General features: G+C 68.7%; 8 protein-coding genes across 8 annotated transcripts; 4 read left to right on the top strand and 4 right to left on the bottom strand.

Moving 5' to 3' along the window:
- Positions 1 to 501: 501 nt before the first annotated feature.
- PETD (cytochrome b6-f complex subunit IV) lies at positions 502 to 1,455 on the top strand (the record flags this gene model as incomplete). The annotated part of the gene is made up of 2 exons (XM_003058257.1): positions 502 to 513; positions 988 to 1,455. 2 exons carry the CDS (start codon positions 502 to 504, stop codon positions 1,453 to 1,455), a joined length of 480 nt encoding a protein of 159 aa, XP_003058303.1.
- Positions 1,456 to 1,779: 324 nt separating this feature from the next.
- On the top strand, positions 1,780 to 2,904 carry MICPUCDRAFT_57643 (uncharacterized protein; the record flags this gene model as incomplete). The annotated part of the gene is made up of 1 exon (XM_003058256.1): positions 1,780 to 2,904. The coding sequence occupies one exon, from the start codon at positions 1,780 to 1,782 to the stop codon at positions 2,902 to 2,904; it is 1,125 nt and encodes a 374-aa protein (XP_003058302.1).
- A 158-nt stretch (positions 2,905 to 3,062) lies between these two features.
- On the bottom strand, positions 3,063 to 4,469 carry MICPUCDRAFT_39538 (uncharacterized protein; the record flags this gene model as incomplete). Its single annotated transcript, XM_003057876.1, has 2 exons — positions 3,063 to 4,130; positions 4,296 to 4,469. The coding sequence occupies 2 exons, from the start codon at positions 4,467 to 4,469 to the stop codon at positions 3,063 to 3,065; spliced, it is 1,242 nt and encodes a 413-aa protein (XP_003057922.1).
- A 250-nt stretch (positions 4,470 to 4,719) lies between these two features.
- MICPUCDRAFT_39537 (uncharacterized protein) lies at positions 4,720 to 5,946 on the top strand (the record flags this gene model as incomplete). Its single annotated transcript, XM_003058255.1, has 1 exon — positions 4,720 to 5,946. The coding sequence occupies one exon, from the start codon at positions 4,720 to 4,722 to the stop codon at positions 5,944 to 5,946; it is 1,227 nt and encodes a 408-aa protein (XP_003058301.1).
- Positions 5,947 to 6,096: 150 nt separating this feature from the next.
- Positions 6,097 to 6,840, bottom strand: MICPUCDRAFT_5805 (uncharacterized protein; the record flags this gene model as incomplete). The annotated part of the gene is made up of 1 exon (XM_003057875.1): positions 6,097 to 6,840. A coding segment is annotated over one exon (744 nt), but the record flags the coding sequence as incomplete, so codon positions are not given.
- A 602-nt stretch (positions 6,841 to 7,442) lies between these two features.
- Positions 7,443 to 9,389, top strand: MICPUCDRAFT_47170 (uncharacterized protein; the record flags this gene model as incomplete). Its single annotated transcript, XM_003058254.1, has 1 exon — positions 7,443 to 9,389. One exon carries the CDS (start codon positions 7,443 to 7,445, stop codon positions 9,387 to 9,389), a length of 1,947 nt encoding a protein of 648 aa, XP_003058300.1.
- Positions 9,390 to 9,507: 118 nt separating this feature from the next.
- Positions 9,508 to 12,345, bottom strand: RAD54B (SNF2 super family; the record flags this gene model as incomplete). The annotated part of the gene is made up of 1 exon (XM_003057874.1): positions 9,508 to 12,345. The coding sequence occupies one exon, from the start codon at positions 12,343 to 12,345 to the stop codon at positions 9,508 to 9,510; it is 2,838 nt and encodes a 945-aa protein (XP_003057920.1).
- Positions 12,346 to 12,508: 163 nt separating this feature from the next.
- Positions 12,509 to 18,202, bottom strand: MICPUCDRAFT_57637 (uncharacterized protein; the record flags this gene model as incomplete). The annotated part of the gene is made up of 1 exon (XM_003057873.1): positions 12,509 to 18,202. One exon carries the CDS (start codon positions 18,200 to 18,202, stop codon positions 12,509 to 12,511), a length of 5,694 nt encoding a protein of 1,897 aa, XP_003057919.1.
- Positions 18,203 to 18,435: the final 233 nt, after the last annotated feature.

Here is an 18,435-nt window from a genome sequence, read left to right as displayed (position 1 = left end):
AGCTGCGAGCGCTGTTGAACCGCCGGGGAGAAAAACTGGCAGGAAAAGAAACCTACACGCGCTACGAGCAGAAAGCGAAATATAACTGGTATCGAAGCATGTACCGACACGCGATTGGTCGAGACGGCAATCTGAAGTGGCGTGCCGAGATGATGTGTAGCGCTCCGCTTCTCGGAGTCGTCGTTTCCCGTCGACGCGCGCGTCGTTCCGGCATTGCATCACACACGATGGCTGCTATCTCCTGCTCCTCCGTTTTCGCGGTCGCCCCGCGCGCCGTCGTGCGCGCGAAGAAGACCGTGCGCACCCAGTTCGCGGGCGCCACGAAGGCGTTCGCGCCGCTCGGGTACGTCGACGTCGATCCGCTCCGTTCGGGATTTTATTTTTTTCGAGCCGCGAGGAGATATAAACACCGTGGCGCGATGACGTCGACGCCGCGGTCGAAGATCGCGGCGTCGGCCGTCGTCATCGAGCGTCGACGGCATCGCGCGACTCGCGCGCGCGATGCCCGTCGCAGTGATGTCGATTATATCGCGTTTTTAGCCGTCGAGGTCGCTCGCGCGCGCCGCGCGCGCGACGATCCGAGCGCCATCTTAGGGCTCGTGCGCGCGAGAGGGCGATGTGGATAAAAGGGAGGGGGCGAACGGGCGGAGGGGCGGGGAAGGGCGAACGGCGACGCTCGGTCCCGCTCGCGTCGCGCGCGCTCGCTCCCGAACTATCCTCGCGTCCTTCCCGCGCGGTCGAGAGACCCGGAGAGACGGCGCCGCGGCCGCGACGCGCGCGCGATCGCGCGCCCAGATCGACAAGATCGCGCGATCGATCGCATCGTCGACGTCACGAACGCAACTCAATCATCGATCGTCCCCTCCGACGAATCCTGACCTCCTCCTCCCCCACCCCTCTAAAAAAACCCCCCGTGGCGCCATCCTCGACAGCGTGACCACCCCCAAGTCCCGCGGCAGCCTCCAGGTCGTCGCCAGCGTCACGAAGAAGCCGGACCTCTCCGACCCCGTCCTTCGCGCGAAGCTCGCGAAGGGCATGGGCCACAACTACTACGGCGAGCCCGCGTGGCCCAACGACCTTCTCTACATCTTCCCGGTCGTCATCCTCGGCACGATCGCGCTGTCCATCGGCCTCGCGGTGATGGAGCCCACGATGCTCGGCGAGCCCGCGGACCCGTTCGCGACCCCGCTCGAGATTCTCCCGGAGTGGTACTTCTTCCCGACGTTCAACGCGCTTCGCGTGATCCCGAACAAGCTCCTCGGCGTGCTCTCCATGGCCGCGGTGCCCGTCGGCCTCATCACCGTGCCGTTCCTCGAGTCGATCAACAAGTTCCAGAACCCGTTCCGCCGCCCGGTGGCGACGTCCGTGTTCCTCATCGGCACGTTCTACGCGATCTGGATGGGTATCGGCGCGACCATGCCGATCGACAAGGCGATCTCCCTCGGCGTCTTCTAAATGTTTTGCCACGGATTTTGGACGCCGGCGGGGAGAAAGCGAAACCCCGACGGCGTTGTATGTGGGTGTGGGGAGTTGAATCGTTGAGAAGGAACGAGCGATCGCGGAGGTGAGATGGAGTCGGACTCTTAGAGTGATGGCTGTGTAGACGTCCGCGGCCGAGGTCGGTCTTTTTAACGCCAGGCTCAAATTGATTTTCTAACTGAGCGATCCGTTCTGTTCCCGACGCGACCGCTGGCCTTCCCGAGGCGGGCCGGTTTTCGCCGCGACCGTCCGCTCCCCGCGCTCCACTCTCCTCGCGCTCCCGCGCGCGCGCGACCGAGCATGCGCGACCTCGCGTCGCCCCCCTCGAGCCCGCTCCCCGTCTCCGCGCGCGCCCAGCCCGCGTCGACGAACGCCGCCGCCGCCGCGCGCGCCGGCGGCCTCGTCACCCGCCGCGCCACGCGGCGACGCGACGGCCAACTCTCCGTCCTCACCTGGAACGTCCAGCTCCTCCCCGGCAAACTCCCCGGGCAGGCGGGCACCGCGAAGCACCTGCTGATACGCGCGGCGAGCATCGCGCGGCAGATCAACGCGCTCGCGAGCGACGTGGACGTGATCGCGCTGCAGGAGGCGTGGCACGCGCCGTCGAGGGAGGTGATACTCGAGACGACGCGTCGGTTTTTTCCGCACGCGCACGCTCCCGACGACGCGCGCTGCGGTCTCGTGCTGCTGTCCGCGCGCGAATTTCCGCACGCGCGCGCGACGTTCGCGCCGTTCAAGGCGAAGAGTGGGATCGAGGGGTGGTGGTTCGATAAGGGCGTGACCGCGACGACGCTGGAGACGCGAGGCGGGAAGCGCGTCGTCGTGCTGAACGCGCACCTGCAGAGCGATTTTTGGCAGCCGCGCGCGGAGACTCGCGCGAAGCAGTTCCCGGAGATCGTGGACGCCCTCGCCGACGCGGTGCGCGCGGGCGGCGGAGAAGACGGCGTGGACGCCGCGCTGCTGTGCGGGGATCTGAACGTCGCCGCGGGCTCGGAGGAGTACCGCGCGATGATGAAAGCGCTGAGCGGCGGACGGGAACGCGGCGCCGCAGATCTGTTCGAACGCCGCCGCGGCCGCGGACGCGACGGCGACCGCGACCGCGACGCGGACGCGCACGAGCGCGAGCGGCACACGTTCCCGATCGCGCGGTGGAAGCACAGGCGGTGGTGGCAGCGCGGGAGCGGGAAGAAGAGCGCGTACGTCCGCGAGACGCCGGTGAAGCGTCTGGACTACGTCGTCGACCTCACGCGCCTCGTCCGCGGCGGCGGCGGCGGCGGCGGCGGCGGCGGAGGCGGCGGCGGCGAGGACGAAGATGAGGAAGAAGAGAGAGGACGAGGACGCGCGGAGGTGATCGACGGCATCGCGGATGATCGCGGCGCGCCGCTGAGCGATCACGCGTGCGTCATCGCGGTCGTGTCCGTGTGATCGTTCGATCGCTTTCGTTTCAGCGCGTCGGCGTCGTCGCCGTCGTCGTCTTTTTCTTCAGTTTGTTCTTCCTTCCAGTCGCGCGCGTCGCGCGCCGAGTACGCGTACTCGTATTCGTCCGTCCGTCTCTGTGTTCTCCTCTCGTCCCCGCAGCCAGCTCACGCCGCGCCGCCGACGGCCGCCGCCGCGACCCCCGGCCCGTGCTTCTCCAGCGGCATCGACGCGGCGGCGATGTGGTACTTCTCCCCCGCGTGGTGCAACGCCGCGGCGTCCTTCACCGGCGCGTCCGAGAACTGCGAGACGCGCGTCACGAGGATCTGCGGGATCTGCTTCTTGCGGTACATGAACGCCTTCCCGGTGACGTACGCGTAGTTTCGACCGCCTCTGGAGTATCGTCGCTCGATCAGCGCTTTGATCTTCTCCGATTCCTCCGAGAACGCGTGATCGAGCCACAGGTTGAACGGGAAGGCCTTCGGCCCGGCGTGGATCACCGTGCCCGTCCTCGGGCGGTTCTGTTCGTCCGCGTACTCCACGTTCCGCATCACGCCGAGCATCAGGAACGCGTCCTTGGGCTGCAAGTCCACGAGCACGGTGATCGTCTCCCCGTCCACCGCGGCCTTGACGAGCTGCTCGTGGTGCACGCGCGGGACGAGGACGTGCCTCGCCACGCCCTCGCGTTGCCACCGCCTGAAATCCTCGACGATCCCCTCGCGCGTGCTCCACCACGGCAGCAGCTGCGTGTAGTTCCGCACGTAGTCGCTCACGGGGACGGACCTCTCGCCGACGGCGTTCATGATCCCCCACAGCCCGGTCTCATCGGACATGGCGTTTTGCTCCGCCTGAAGAAACTCCGCGTGGTACAGCCGGGAGCGGCCGTACTTGGTGAAGTACGGCGATCTCCCGGCGCGGACGACGGCGAGGGACAGGTTCTCTCCCACGGGGCGTCCGCCCACGTGCACGTACGCGAGCATCCTGCCGTAATTCTCCTCGTTGTGTCTGCGGCAGCCGATGATTGTCGGCTCCGTGGTGTCGAACTCGATGTCGCACGAGATGGGCGCGGAGGGTCGCGGTCGGCCGTCGTGTTTCACGCCGAGGTGTTCTTTCAGCCACGCGTCGGCTTCGCGGCCGCCGTAGGTGATGGGCTTGTAGTGCCTGGACGTGCCGCGCGGGATGCTGCTCTCCTCGGTGTCCACGCACATCAGGCGGACGGTGACTTCTTCCCAGTCCTGCGGGAGAGGTTGTGAGCGAGGCGTTTACGTTTTCGCGGAAGAAACAGGCCGGAAGCTGCCGTAAAAAGCGGCGACGACGCGGACCGGAAGCGCGTCCGCGCTCATGTCGCGTCGGTACGCGTGGGGTATCGCCGCCGCGGCGTCGACGAGACCGTCGCGTACCTCTTCGGACGGGCCGCGGAGGGGCGCGGTCGCGCTCGTGGGGCGCGCGAGCCAGCCCCCCGAGGGTTTCGGCGCCCACCCGAGAGGGTTGAGGAGAACCTTCAGCGTCTTTCCGTCGACGACGCACTTGACGAGGCAGTCGCGGATGATCGCGCCGCGGAAGAGGTCGGCCATCGCGGCGAGCGCGTGGGAGATATCGCGTGGGGTTGGCGGGTGGACGTGCAGGTCGCGCGGCGCGGTGCGGCGTCGGTCTGCGCGAGGAGGAGGAGGACGGGAAGTTTTCGTCGTAGCTTTTTCCAGGCTTTTTCGCGCTCCGCTCGCGATCTGATTTTTTTGAAGCGGGGTCGCGTCATAGTTTGAACCGCGCCGCCGCCGCGCCCGTGGGCACAGCACGCCGCCGCGGGCACAGCACGCCGCGGGCACCATGCCTCTTAAGGCTCACGAGATCAATAAGCGGATCAAGAGGGCCAAGCGCGGGTGCGCGGAGTCCGCATGGGCCCTGTACGAGCACTTCGAAGTCGAGTTCCCCAGAGAAGCGTTTGACGACCCGGAGCGAAAGTCGTATCTAGAGCTCGCCGCCGACAACGGACACGTCCACGCGCAATCGATTGTGAGTGAGTTCCGCTTCCGTGAGGGTATTCTGGGTGTGTCCGTTACGAATGTTCCTCTGTCCGCGGAGCAAAGCGAATCGAAGGTGAAGGAGGCGGTCGCTTGGTGTCTGAAGGTGGTAAACAACGAACGTGAGTTCGGGGAAGACGAGAAGGGTTTCAAGCTCTCAGCCTCTCACAGGCTGGGGATAATCTACTCCCAGGGCTTGGGAGGCGTGGAGCAAAACCTCGAGACTGCGTTTAAGTGGTTCAAGAAGGGGATGTGTACGGACGGAGACTACTTGACTGTGGACGTACAGAACAACTGCCAGCTCGCCCGCATGTATTGGGACGGCGAGGGTTGCGAAAAAGACGTCGTCGCCGCGGAGCGTCACTGGGTCCAAGCCGTGGAAACGTTCGACTATATGAAAGATGATTTAGGTAAGGTCGGCAGCTTAACAGCGGTGCCCATTACTGAAGCTCACGAAGACTCCAAGGAGAGGCTCGCGCAGCTCCGCGCGTCGAAGACGATCCTCATCAACGCCATCAACCGCGAATCCGACCTTCGATACGCCGCCGACGAACTCGAGGCGTTCGTGAACGCGACGTGCGAAGATCACACCGCGAGGGACACCCTGCATCACGTCGCGCGGTGCGTCATGCACGGCCGGTGCGGCCTGAAGAAGAACCTCAGGCTCGCGAAGGACCTCATGAAAGCGTGCGTCCGGAACGACCCGTCGAACGAAGACGCGGAGAAAGATCTGGAGTCGATGCGTCGGTGCGTGACGTGCGGCACGCATTCGCGGCGCACGTGCGAGCTGTGCATGGGCCCGAACTACTGCTGCAAAGACTGCCAGCGGCACGACTGGAAGGTGGGCAGGGGCGGGGACGGGGACGGGGACGATCGCCACGAGCTGACGTGCCCGAGGCACATCACCGCGATGCCCCCGAGCGCGTTCGCGGTGAACCGAACGGAGTCGAGGACGGGGGGCGGCGGGAACATCGCGCGGCGGTTACCGGGCGCGCGGCTGTCCGACCTGTTCGAAGCGGAGTACAACGAGTGAGTGAACGACGCGAGGCGGGATGGGAGGGACGGCGATGCGACGCGACGCGAACGAGGACGAGGACGAGGACGAAGACGAAGCGAAGTAGTAGATAGAGAATAATACGTACGATGCGATATCGATATCATCCGCGTTTCGCTGACCTTATTGAAATAACACCCCCCCCAGTACGACGGCCACCACCGGCACGGAGATGTTGTCGTCCAGGAACGACCCCGCCGGCAGCGCCTCGATCGCGGTGCACGCCGCCGCGATCAGCGCGAGCCTCCCCGCCGCCGATCCCGGGTCCACGGACATGTACCCGAGCGCGTGGAAGAACGCGCACAGGGCGAGGGACAGACCGAACCCGCCTAAAAACATAGCCGCGCTCCCCGCGTACGACTTGTCCGCGTTGAACGGCAGCGGGTTCCCCTTCCCGAGCCTCCGACCGACGATGTCCGCGAGGCCGTCGCCGCCGCACATGAGCGACAGCGCGGCGATCCCGGACGGCGAGCCGCGCCAGAACACCGCGGTGCACACGACGAGGACCGCGGTGTAGTACAGCGGCCCGCGAAGCAGCTCCGTGCGGTCGCCCTCTCGAGACACCGCGCGAATCGCGTCTTCGTTTTCGATCGCCCCGACGCCGATGGCCATCAGACGTATCCCTTGCAACACCGGCACCGCCGCGGCGAAGTACTTCGCGCTCGGCGACGCGCTGAACAGCGGCCACAGCAGCACGAAGAACGGGCCGCACGACGTGTGGATGAGCTTTCTGGACAGCTTGCGTTCGAGGACGTCGTTGGACGCGAGCACGTCGAAGAGTTTCACCCAGAGGTACGCGCCCACCGCGGCGGCGAGCGCGGCGATCGCGTCTCGCCGCGTCCCGTCGCCGAGGACCGCGTCGAGGTTCGCGACGACGGCGTCGAGCGGGACCGCGCGCGGAGGTGCGACGCGGCCGCCGCGGCCTCCTCCTCCTCCTCCTCCTCCTCCTCCTCCCGCGCCGCGATGCGAACTTCGACGCGCGAGGAGGTCGCTCTCCGGGTGCCGATGCGCGAGGCACGCCGCGCTGACGCACACGCCGACGCAGCACGCGACGACGCGGCCGCGCGCGGCGGCGACGCTGAGGTACTGACCCCGCGGACGCGGACGCGGCGGCGGCGACGCGCGGTGGCGATGGTGACGCGGCGAGCGACGACGCGCCGCGGACGCGGACGCGGACGCGACGCCGGTCGTCGTCGTCGACATCTTTCCCGCGATCGCGCTCGCGATCGTCGCGCGGGCGTCCGTCTCTCGCCGCGCGATGCGCCGCGCGAGCGCTCGACTCGCGAGTGCGTCGACGCGCGCGTCGGTCGCGCGTCTCGCTCCGGTCGACCTCGGCGGGCGAGCGACGCGACGAACGTGACGACGTCGCGCGCTATGATGATATCCATCCCAGCCACCTCGGAGACGACGAGACCTGCGTGAGATCTTCGAGAGGATATTCCGCGTTCTTCTCTCCCGCCACAAACGCGCGCACGATGCCGCCGCGCACGTTGCGCCGCGTCCCGTCGAACCCGACGATCATGTCGTGGTTCGAGGACGAGCGCGCGAAGGTCTCCTTCGCGCGGACGATGCGGACGTTCAGCACGATGCCCGCGGAGTTCGCCCGCGCGCACCTCACCGCGCGCGGGGTGAACGTCGACGAGAACGCGTCCGCGGCCGAGCTCCGAGGGCGGCTCCTCAGGGCGCTCTCGGACGAGGTCTTCGCGGAGCACCATCGCGGGCGAAAGGACATCATCGCGAGGTGTGAGCCCGCGGCGCCGCCGGAGACGGTCACCGGCGACGACATGCGCGCGCACCTCGCGACCGTGCACGGCGCGAGCGTCGACCATCAGACGATGAACGAGCGCGCGACGGACGAGGACGAGGTCAGGCGGGTGTACGAGCTGGTGACGTCAGGGCGGCTCGACCCGGAACCGCTCAAACACGGACGGCGCTTCGAGATCATCGACGCGGTCGTCGACTGGCCGCTGGTGGTCATGCTCTCCGCGGTCACGAAGGACACGGACGTCGGCGAGGACTTCGTGAAGCCGTGGCACGAGGCGGCGGCGGAGGGGCACGAGGCCACCCGGCGACATCTCTCGCGCGCCGTCAATCTCGCCGCCGAGCGCGCGGCGAGAGGGACGAAGCACTTCTACGAGCAGACCCCGGAGGAGATCCGCGCGGCGCGGCGAGCGTCGTACGCTCATAGCCCGCGGTGCGAGAGCATGACGATCGCGGGCGTGAAGTGCGCGGTGTTTCGCCCGGACCCGAAGGCGTGGTTCAAAGTCCCGTTTAAAGGGTACTCGCCGCGGGGAATATACCTTTTGTTTCACGGCGGCGGGTGGGTCTTCGGCGACGCGCACGGGCAAAACGACCAGAGGCTAGAGACGATGGCGGACGAGCTCGGGATCGTGGTCATCGTCCCGGACTATCGCAAGGCCCCGGAGCATCCGTACCCCGCGCCGCTGGACGACTGCGAGGCGGTGGCGAAGTGGGTGGAGGAGAACGGCGAGACTTGGTTTCGCGACGCCGACGACGACGGCCGCCGGCCGTTCATGCTCATCATGGGCGGCGAGTCCGCGGGCGCGAACTTGTGCGCGTGCACGCTCTTCAGGAGAAGAGACGCCGACGTGAGGCGGCGGATACGCGCCGCGAAGGACGCCGCGGGGAGCATGCGGGATCTCATGACGCGCGGGAGCCCGGACGGCCAGGTGAACTTTGAGTTGGACGAGGCGACGAAGGAGGTGTACGTCCAGCTCGCGAGAGGGTCGTGCTGCTGGAAGCTCGTAAACTTGGTGTACGGGATATACGACTTGAACGGGACGCCGTCGGTGAAGGCGTTCGGGGAGAGGAGGCTCGTGGAGACGGCGAAAGACTTGGCGTTTTTCGCGGACTGCTACTGCCCGAACGAGAAGAAGCGATCGGACCCGGACGTGTCGCCGCTCAACGTCGAGGACGAGTGGTTGGCGCAGTTCCCGCTCCCGCCCGCGATCTTCACCGTCGGCACCGAGGACGCGCTGTTAGACGACACGCTGTTGATGTACAGGAAGTGGCGAGACGCGGGGCACGACGCCATCTTAGACGTGTGGCCGGACGCCCCTCACGGCGTGGGTCACTTTGGCGCGCACGAGAGCACGGCGCTCGGGGTGGCGTGCCTGAGGAAAATTCACCTCTCGTTCGTGGGGTACATCGAGCAGTTCCGGAGGCACGGCGTCGCGCGCCATCCGGACGACGAGGGCGAAATAGAGCCGCGGCCGGTGAAGAACGAGTACGGGGAGTACCCGAAGCGTCCCATCGTGAACCCGGAATTTGCCGCGTTCAGCGAGAGGGATCTTATGAAGTCGACGCTGTTCGGAGGCGACGGGAACGGCTCGACCTTCAGGCCCGGGAGGGATAAGCACGACGGGCCGATGATCCCCCAGATGGTCCCCGACATAGATTAGACCACTCTAGCTAGATATATTCGTAGTAGTCTACAACTTGGTGTTGTAGACGTGAAGACGCGTTCGTAGAAATCGTAGAAAAGCGCTATTCGCCGTCCGTCCGTCGTTCTTTCGTCGTTCACGCCGTCGCCGCCGCCTCGTCTTCCGCCTTCCGCGACCCCCTCTCCGCGTCGACCGTCGCCGCCGATTCCGAGGACGACGGCATCCGCGCGACGAACGACACGACGCGCATCCCCGGGTCGCCGCCGGTCGCGCCGCCGCCGCCGCCGTCGTCATCCCCGGGCCGCGCGTGCGTCAGCGCCATCGCGCTCGCGAGCGGCGGGTCCGGGATCCCGCCGTCCGCCGCGCTCGCGCACTCGCGCCAGTGCTTCGGGAGCTCGCGCGTCTTGCCCTTCCCGTCGCCGCCGCCGCCGGTGCGCAGAACCTCCACGGTGTTGCAGACCGTGCGCTCGTCGAACCGGAACAAATCGCGAAGCTCCTCCTTGGACAGGGACATCTTCCCGGCGCCGCCGCCGCCGCCGCCGCCGCCGCCGTCGCCGTCGCCGCCGCGTTTGTTCACGGACGCCATCCCCATCGCGTCCGCGACGTCCCCCTTCAAGATCTGCCTCTGGAACACCCTCTCCTCTACCGTCCCCGTGGACACGAGCCGGTAGATGGTCACCGGGCGCTTCTGCCCTTCCCGCCACACGCGCGCGAGCGCCTGGAGATCGTTCGCGGGGTTCCAGTCCGAGTCGAACAACACCAGCCGGTTCGCGCCGACGAGGTTCAGCCCGACGCCGCCGGCTTTACACGACAACAGGAACACGTCGCCGCCCTTGCCGTCGTTGAACTTGTTCACGATCGCGCCTCGCAGGTTCGGCGCGACGCTCCCGTCGAGCCGCGACGATACCTTCCCGCCGACGCCCGCGGCGCTCAACGCCGCCGCGATCAAGTCCAGCGTGGACGTGAACCCCGAGACGACGACCGTCTTGTCCACCCCCGGGGTCGTCGCCCGCAGCATCGTCAACAACACCGCGAGCTTTCCGGAGAAGGAAGGCGACAGCGCGTCCGCGGTCGCGTCGAACGGATCGTCGTACCCGCGCGGGACTCGCGCCCTGAGAGCGCGGATATCCTCCTCGGCGTCGTTTTCGTCGACGACGTCCCCGCCGCCGCCGCCGCCGCCGCTCGCTAACAGCCGCGCGCTGTTGCACAACCGCTGGAGCTTCTGTAACGCCGTCAGCGGGCTTCCTTTACCCCCCAGCGCGCCTCTCACCGCGGCAGTCTTCAACAGGGCGCCGTACAGCGCCGCCTGCGTCGGAGACAACCGAACGAACACGACGTACTCCGTCTTCGGCGGCAGTCCGTGACGCGCGTTCACCTCCGACGCGGACGCTCGGTGGACGTACTCGCGCGTCATCCTCGCGAGCTCTTCGCCGCGCGCGGCGCCGATCGTTCGCTCATCCGCGCTCGCGCGCTTATCTCGCGACCGCTCGATCGGCCCCGAGAAGATCTTCTTGAACGGCCCTAAATCCCCGAGCAGCCCCGGGCACGCGAAGTCCATGAGACCAAAGTATTCCGTGAGATCGTTTTGAATCGGCGTCCCCGACAGCAACACGCGGCGATTACACTTCAGCGCGCGCAACGCCGCGACCGTCAGCGTGTCCCCTTTCGCGTTCTTCAGCCGATGCGCTTCGTCGCACACGAGAAGGTCCACGCCGCCGCTCTCGATCTTCGACGCGTACGACCGCAGCGTCTCGTACGACGTCACCAGCACGGCGTATCGCTTCTGATGCGCCAACGCCCAGTCGTCGAACAGCGACTTCGCGTCTTTGTCCCCGCCCTCGACGAGCAGCGGCGCGAGCCGCGTCTGCCCGAGCCACTTCTTCATCTCCGCGCCCCAGTTCGAGACCAAGCTCGCGGGGCACGCGATGACGGCTTTCTTCACCATCGGGGTCCCGCGCGGGCCTTGCTTCAGAAGCGTCCACAGCAGCGCGATGACTTGGAGCGTCTTCCCCATGCCCATCTCGTGCGCGAGGAGGCACCCGCGGTGCCCTCCCGCGCGTCTTCCGGAGACGCACTCGAACATGAATCGCACGCCGTCCCTCTGGTGCGGTCGCAAGGACGCGCCGAGGATCGGGTCCACGACGACGGCGGTGGACGCGGGCCCGAACCCGGGGAAAACGTCGCCGGGGGACGACAACAGCGTCGCGCCCTCGCGCGCGGGGTCGTGCAGCGGCGGTCGCGCCGCGGGGGTGTGCGCCGCGGACGCGCCGCCGGGCGCGGTCGCGCGCGAGTCGTCTCCCGGGGCGCCCATCTTTATCGGCCGGAACGCCGCCGTGCGCCCGCGCGGCGCCGAGAGCGACGACGGAAGCGCGCCCCCGCCGCCGCCGCCGCCGCCGCCGCCGCCGCCGCCGAGGAGCGCCTTGCCGGACTGGTAGTCGCTCTCCGAGATCGCGTCCGCGACCTCGACGTTCCAGTTCCCGATGTCCATCTCCGTCCCGACGACGCACGTACCCGCCCTGGACTTCGTCAACGCTTTCCCGGTCTCGTCCAACAGCGTCGTGAACGGGGGCTCGTACACGCAGATGCCGTCCAGCCACGACTTCGACGAGCGATTCTTCGCAGCCTTTCGCTTCGCGTAGAGGCACGAGAAGTACGCCTTCGTCGTCGTCGAGGTCGACGTCGACGGCGGCGCGGACGCGGACGACGGCGCGGAGGGCGCCGGTCGCGCGGGCGCGGGCGCGCGCGCGACCGGGGCCGCGAACGGTGCGCGGAACGCGGTGCCCGCGCCAGATCCTCCTCCGGCGGTTTTCATCGGAGGACGGAACGCGGCGGCCTTCGTCGGAGGACGGAAGCCGGCGCCCGGGGGGCGGAACGGCATCACGCCCGCGGGGGGGCGGGTCGGGTTGAGGTTCGCCTTCGGCGAGAGCGGCGCCCGCGGCGCCGCGGCGGCATCCTCCTCGGCCGCGCGCTTCATACTGCGAGACAGCGAGATCTCACCTGTCGCCTTCGGCGTTTCAAAACAGAGCGACAGGAACAGAAGTGTCACTGCAGTGCTGGCGGAGCTGTCCGTCGCGGACGCGGAGGGTTGGAGAACGCCGTGTTCCTCGCTATTCTATCGCTATCTATCAACTACATAATCAACCGTGCAACCAGCCGCTCCCCTCGCCGCTGTCGCCGCCGTCGCTATCGCCGTCCTCGTCCTCGTCCTCGTCCTCGTCCGTTTCCCCCTCGAACTCGCTCGAGAGGCTGAGCAACACGGACTCGGAGTCGTCGTCGTCGTCGTCGTCGTCGTCGTCGTCGTCGTCCGAGTCGGAGTCGTCAGATTCGCCTTCGTCTTCGGAGTCGACGACGACGTACACGCCGCCTTCTTCATCGTCGCCGCCTTCGCCGTCCTCGTCATCGTCCTCGAAGTCTTCCTCCTCCTCGCCGGACCCGTCGCCGTCGTCGGGACTCCACGCTTCCTCGTCGTCCTCCTCGTCGTCGTCTCCGTCGTCTTCGCCGGAGCCGTCTTCGTCGCGCGCCGTGAACGCGCCTCGAACCCTCCGCCCGAGCCCCCCCAGGAGCGCGCGCAGTCCCGCGAGCGATTCCAAATCCCCCTCGATCTCGCCGACGTCGTCGTCGTCGTCGTCGTCGTCGTCGCGATCCATCGCCGCGAGCTCGAGCTCGCTGATCTCCGAGTCGGAGTCGACGCCTTCGCCAAACTGTGCTTCGTCCGCGTCCTCCGCGTCGCTGTCCTCCTCCCCGGGCCGCATGCGTCCGACTTCGTGTATGCGCACGACGCTGTCGTGCGTGTCCGCGGCGTCGTATTCCACGGTCGCGCACAGCGCGTCCGTGCCGTGGTCCCAGCAGCAGTCCAGAAGCGACCGTTCAATCTCCGTCGTCGTGATTTCGGAGTAATCGCTCGCGTCCACGGTTCGAAACGCGCACCGAAGCGGGTGCTTCGTGCGTCGTAACGTCGTCGATATCGGGTCTTCTTTCGGAAGACGAAAAGACGCGACCGCGACGTCCCCGGTTCCGGTCCAGCACAGCTGCGTCCCGTCCAACCCCGGGACGCTTCTCAGCAACCGATCCGAGCGCAGATCCCAAACCTCGCTGTTCACGACGACCTCGTTCCCGCTCGGGTGGAAGCTCGCGCCGCCGCCGTCGCTGAATCGATCGAACCTTCGAACCGGATTCGGCAGCCTCGAGTCCCACAGGAGGTGACCCCACAGGAGTAACCCGCCGTCCCCGGGGGAGAAGCACACGTCCGCGGATCGCGCGGCGTACGGCAAACGCGGTGCGGGCGCGTCCGGCGACGCCCGCGGCGGCGTCGGCGTGAGCGTCGCGACGACGTCCGACGTCGCGACGTCGATGAGACGCACCGTACCGACGAGGTCTTCGCCCACGACCGCGAGCTTCGTCGCGTTCGCGCCGAACGCGCCGCCGCAAGACCCTTCGAACGTGGCCGTCGGGCCGTGGCCCATGTTGCTCACGTCCCAGAGCTGAACCTCCGTGGCGCCGCACGAGATCGCGAGCGACTTCGCGCACGTCTTGTCGCTCGTTCGCAGCGTTCGAATCGGACCGCCGTGGCCGCCGTCGTGGACTTCGATGATGTCGCCGTTCATGACGTCGAACAAGCGAAGTTCGCCCTCGTGCGAGCCCGCGAGGACGCGGTCGCCGTCGCCGCCGACGAACGCCGCGCACGTCATCATCGCGGAATCGTCGCGCATCGACCGCACGGGGCGGAATCGACCAAAGACGAAGTGCCGATCCCGGGCGCGGCCGCCGACGCCTCCCCGGGTGTGCCCGAGCAGCCACTCTCTGCGCGCGAGCCTGGTGGACAAATTCTTCGGCGCGGAGAGCGGATGCGTCGGATGCGGACAGCTGTGCGTCTCCGTCAGCGAGAACGGCGCGCACACGGAGATCGGGTAGTGGCACTGCCTGTGCTGCGCGCGCAGGTACGACGTCACGATGGAATCCAAACGGCTCTTCACGCCGCACCCTGGTCGGTCGCCGTGCGCGTGGAAGTGCATGTGCGTGAGCGCGTTCCCGCGGTCGCCGCCGTAGCAGCTCCCGGCGCCGGCGCCGGCGAGGAGGCCCATCGCGGAGGACGGGCGCGGCGGCGGCGTGGGCGTCGCGAGCACGACCGCGACCGCGGCGGGATTTTTTTCCTCCGTCTTCGTCTTCGTCTTCGTCTTCGTCGACGACGGCGGCGCCAATTTCGGTTTCGGTTTCGGTTTCTCCTCCGCGGGCGTCGCCGCCTTGCGCTTGGACCCGCGCGTTTGCTTCGCCGCGCTCGCCGCCTTCTTCGACGTCATCTTCCCCGTCGCCTTCGTCGGTCTCTCCGTCGCCGTCTCGGGCGCTGGCGTGGACGCGCTCGTCCGCCTCGACCGACGCGGCGGCGGCGACGGCGCCGGCGCCGCGCTCGTCTTCTTCTCGTCCTCCCGCTTCGTCGCCTTCGCGCGCTTCGCGGACGGCGTCGCGCTCGGCGGCGGCGGCGGCGGCGGTCTCATCGACTCCCCCGGCGCCGCCGGGGTCGTCGTCTCCACTCGAACGACGCCCGCGGGTTCGCCCGCCTCGGTCAACCCCAGGGTGAACGTCCCCGCGGACGCGCTGAACGACCCGCCGCGGAACAGCCCCGCGGCGGAAGCGCCCGGCTTTTTCGTCGACGCGCCGCGCAGCGTCAACCTCGGCGTGGTCGACGCGTGCGTCGCGAACGACGGCGCCGTCGGCGTCGGCGACGTCAACGCCGGCGTCGTCGTCGTCGTCGTCGTCGTCCCGGGAGGGAGTCGCGCCTCGGCGGCGAGCGCCGCCGCGGTGGACCGCAACCCGGCGTTCGCGAGGTGCTCGTGAATGAGTGTTAAGAGCTCCGCGTGCGAGTACTGCACTTTGGTCGCCGCCGCGATGGCGTGGCGCTCGAGCCTTCGAAGCGGCGCCGTCGCGGCGTCGCTCGCCGCCGCTGCGGTGCTCCCTCGCGCGGCGCCACCCGCGGTGAGCGCGACGAGCTCGACCGCGAAGCGATGGAACTCCGCCGCGGGCTCCGCGGCGACGGCGCTCGCGACCGCGGCGTCGTCGCCGGCGGCGTTCGGCCCAGCGTGTTTCGTCGGCGGGCGCGCGCGCGCGCCGTCCGCGGTCGCCTTCGCCGCGGACGCGCCGCCGCCGCCGTGCCGCTGCACGTCGCGCATGATCTCCGTCAGTCGCCTCGCGAGTTGAAGCGTCTGCAGCGTCTGCGCGATGGACGGGTCCCGCGCGAGCGACAGCAGCGCGCGGCAACACAGCGCCCTCGCCGCGTCGTTGTTCGGCGACGGCAGCGCCTTCGTCCCGCGAAGGAGAAGCGAGAGGAGGCCTCGTATCCCGCCGGCTTCGCGGAGCGCCGCGCGCGCGGGGCGCATCCGCGCCTCGATCGCGGCGAGACCGCCGCCCGCGGCGGCGTCTTTATTTCCTCCTCCCCCGAGCGCGCCGCCTTTGCTCTTCCGCCGTCCCGCCGTCGGCGTCCCGCCGTCCTTCGTCGACGGCTTCGACGGCGTCGTCGTCGCGTCGTTCGCGACGGCGGCGGCGGCGGCGTGCACCGACGCCGCCAGCGCGGGCGGCGGCGACACGAGGTTACACACGATGTGCAGCGCGTCGAGGACCGCGTCCGAGTCTTGCGCCGCCGCGGCGCGGGACGCGATCTCCAGGAGAACGCTCGACGCGGTGCTGCTCTCCGCGTGCTCGTCGTCGCCCGGCGCTCGCAACGCGACGCCCGCGGTGGCGACTTTCGCCGCGGGGTACAACGTCGCGATCCGCATGACCGCTAACCCGGCGGGGACGCACTCGTGGAAGTGCCGGTCCCCGGGCGCGGCTTGCACGAGCGCGAGGAGGACGTCCGGGCCTTCCTGCGCGACGAACGCGTCCATGACGAGCCACCGATGTCGCTGCAGCGCCGTCGCGACTTTTGGGTTGTGCGAAGCCACGTGCAGGTTGCGGTCCGTCGCGGCTTGCCCGAGGTCGATCGCGCGGTGCCCGGGGCCATGCGCGGGGCCGCCGCCGCCGCCGGACTGACGCCTCCCGTCGCCGCCACCGCCGCTCTCGCGCGCGAGCTCCAGCGCGATCCTCCGGTGCAAGTGCGCGCGGCAGTACTGCCGCAGCGTGTGACACGCGTGTCCGGCGGTTTGCTTCGCGCTCGCGCTCGCGCCTCCGCCCAACGTCGCGGTGTGCCTGAGTAAGTTGAGGACGTTCCGCAGCCCCCCCGCGGCGTCGAACGCGTCTATGATCGCCGGAAACGGGAACGACAGCGTCAGGAACATCGCCGCGTGCTTGCGCGCGTCGTCGTGCCCGCCGTTGATGGCCTCCAACGCGGCGTCGACGCACCGCCGCGCGAGGTGAGATCCGCCGCCGCCGCCGGACCCGACCCCGACCCCGACCCCGACCCCCCCAGCACCCCCTCTCGCAGGCGGCGCGAGGAGGCGCTCCATCGCGCTCGTGACTTGCGACACCCCGAACAGGCACTGCGCGAAGCCGTCGTACGTCAGCGGCCCGCGCGGGAGGCACAGAAGCGCGCGAACGCCGCCTCTGTCGACGAAGATGTTGGCGAACTTACGATGCTTCAGGAGCGCGCACAACGCCGCGAGAGACTCCGGGAGCTGCGGGAGCCCTCTCTTCGAGGACGCGCTCGTTCTCGCGGGCTTCTCCAACGCCCGCGCGTGCGCCGCCTCGGAGCTCCAGCCCGCGTCGCCCGGCCCGTGCGCGATCGCGAGGCCGAGCTCGACGGCGCCGCACGACAGCGCCTGCCCGAAACATTCGACGTACTCGCCGACGGCGGCGAGCGCGCGCATGCGCGCCTCCGTGAGCCTCGCCGGGAGCTTCGCGACGTCCAGGAGCTCGCACATCCCTTTCTTTTGCATCCACGCCGACATGCTCTCCGGCGCGGGGTTATCCCCGCGCTTGTCCTCTTCGCTCAGCGCGAGGAAGTGATCCACGGCGAGACGGTGCGACGTCGCCGCCGCCGCCGCCGCCGCCGCCGCCTTCGCGGCGGTCTCGCCGCCGCTGCCCCTCAGCGCCTCCTCGACGACGTCCGCGCCGTCGACGTCCTCGCCGTCTACCACGCTCCGCTTCAGCGGCGCGACGATCTTCTCCATTATTCTCCTGTGCACGAGCGCGGACGCGACGTCCTCCTGTTCGAGGGCGACGGACAACGCCCCCCAGGCGTACGTCCGCACGCGCAACGCGTCTAATTTCGCGCTCAGCGCAGCCTCCCTTGCGAGCGCCTTCGTGGACTCCGGCGCGCTCGCGACGGCCGCGACGGCCGCCTCCGCGGCCACGGCCGCGATCCCGCCGTCGCCGCCGCCGGGTCCGTCGCCGCCGCCCGGACCGAGAGACCAATTCAGGATTTTCTCGACCAAATTTTCCTCCGTGAGCGGGTACTGGAACCCGGTCACGCTCAAGACCGCTCTCGCGAAGCGCAGGCACGCGGCGAGCATCCCCGGGGTTTGGTTTCTGTCCACGAGCGGCGTGTACGTCACGCGCTCGAGGAAGTCCTCGTCGCTCTCTCTTCTGTCCTGAGAGTGGAACAGCGACACGATCCTTCCCACGGGGTACTGCCTCCAGTTCGAGCCGCTGTTGTCCCCGCACAGATCCTCGTAGCGCTGCCACTCGTCTTCCACGATCTGCGCGAGCGCGTTCACCGCCGTCGCGCTCACGGGAGCGTCCAAGAGCTCCTTCACGAGGTCTCGCGCCGCTCGCACGGACGCTTGTCCCCCCGCGGCGTTGATGGACTGCCGCAGGCCTCGTCCCATCTCCTCCGCGATCTGGTTCTCGCTCGGCGGTGGCGGTTGTCGCGGCGCGGGATCCGCGTCCGTCGTCGTCGTCGCCATGACCGCGGACGCGGGTTCGCGCCCAGGAACTGGGTGCTCGCCACCGCGACGCCCCTGAGCGTCCTCTCGTCCGCGCTGCGGGTGCGAGCGAGACGCGCGCGAGCGCCGTCGCGCGTGCTTCCCGAAGGCGGGCGAGCTCAGATTTGAAGCACCCCCGTGCACTTTTTGCGAGCGCGTCCTGTCAGCGCGTTGACACGCAAGCCGCCATTTGCAGATAAGCTCTGACGCCGCGT

This window comes from Micromonas pusilla, assembly GCF_000151265.4.
Source record: "Micromonas pusilla CCMP1545 genomic scaffold MICPUCscaffold_4, whole genome shotgun sequence".
Classification (NCBI taxonomy): Eukaryota; Viridiplantae; Chlorophyta; class Mamiellophyceae; order Mamiellales; family Mamiellaceae; genus Micromonas; species Micromonas pusilla.
Note: the sequence above shows the minus strand (reverse complement) of the source record. Positions and strands in the feature narration are given on the sequence as shown.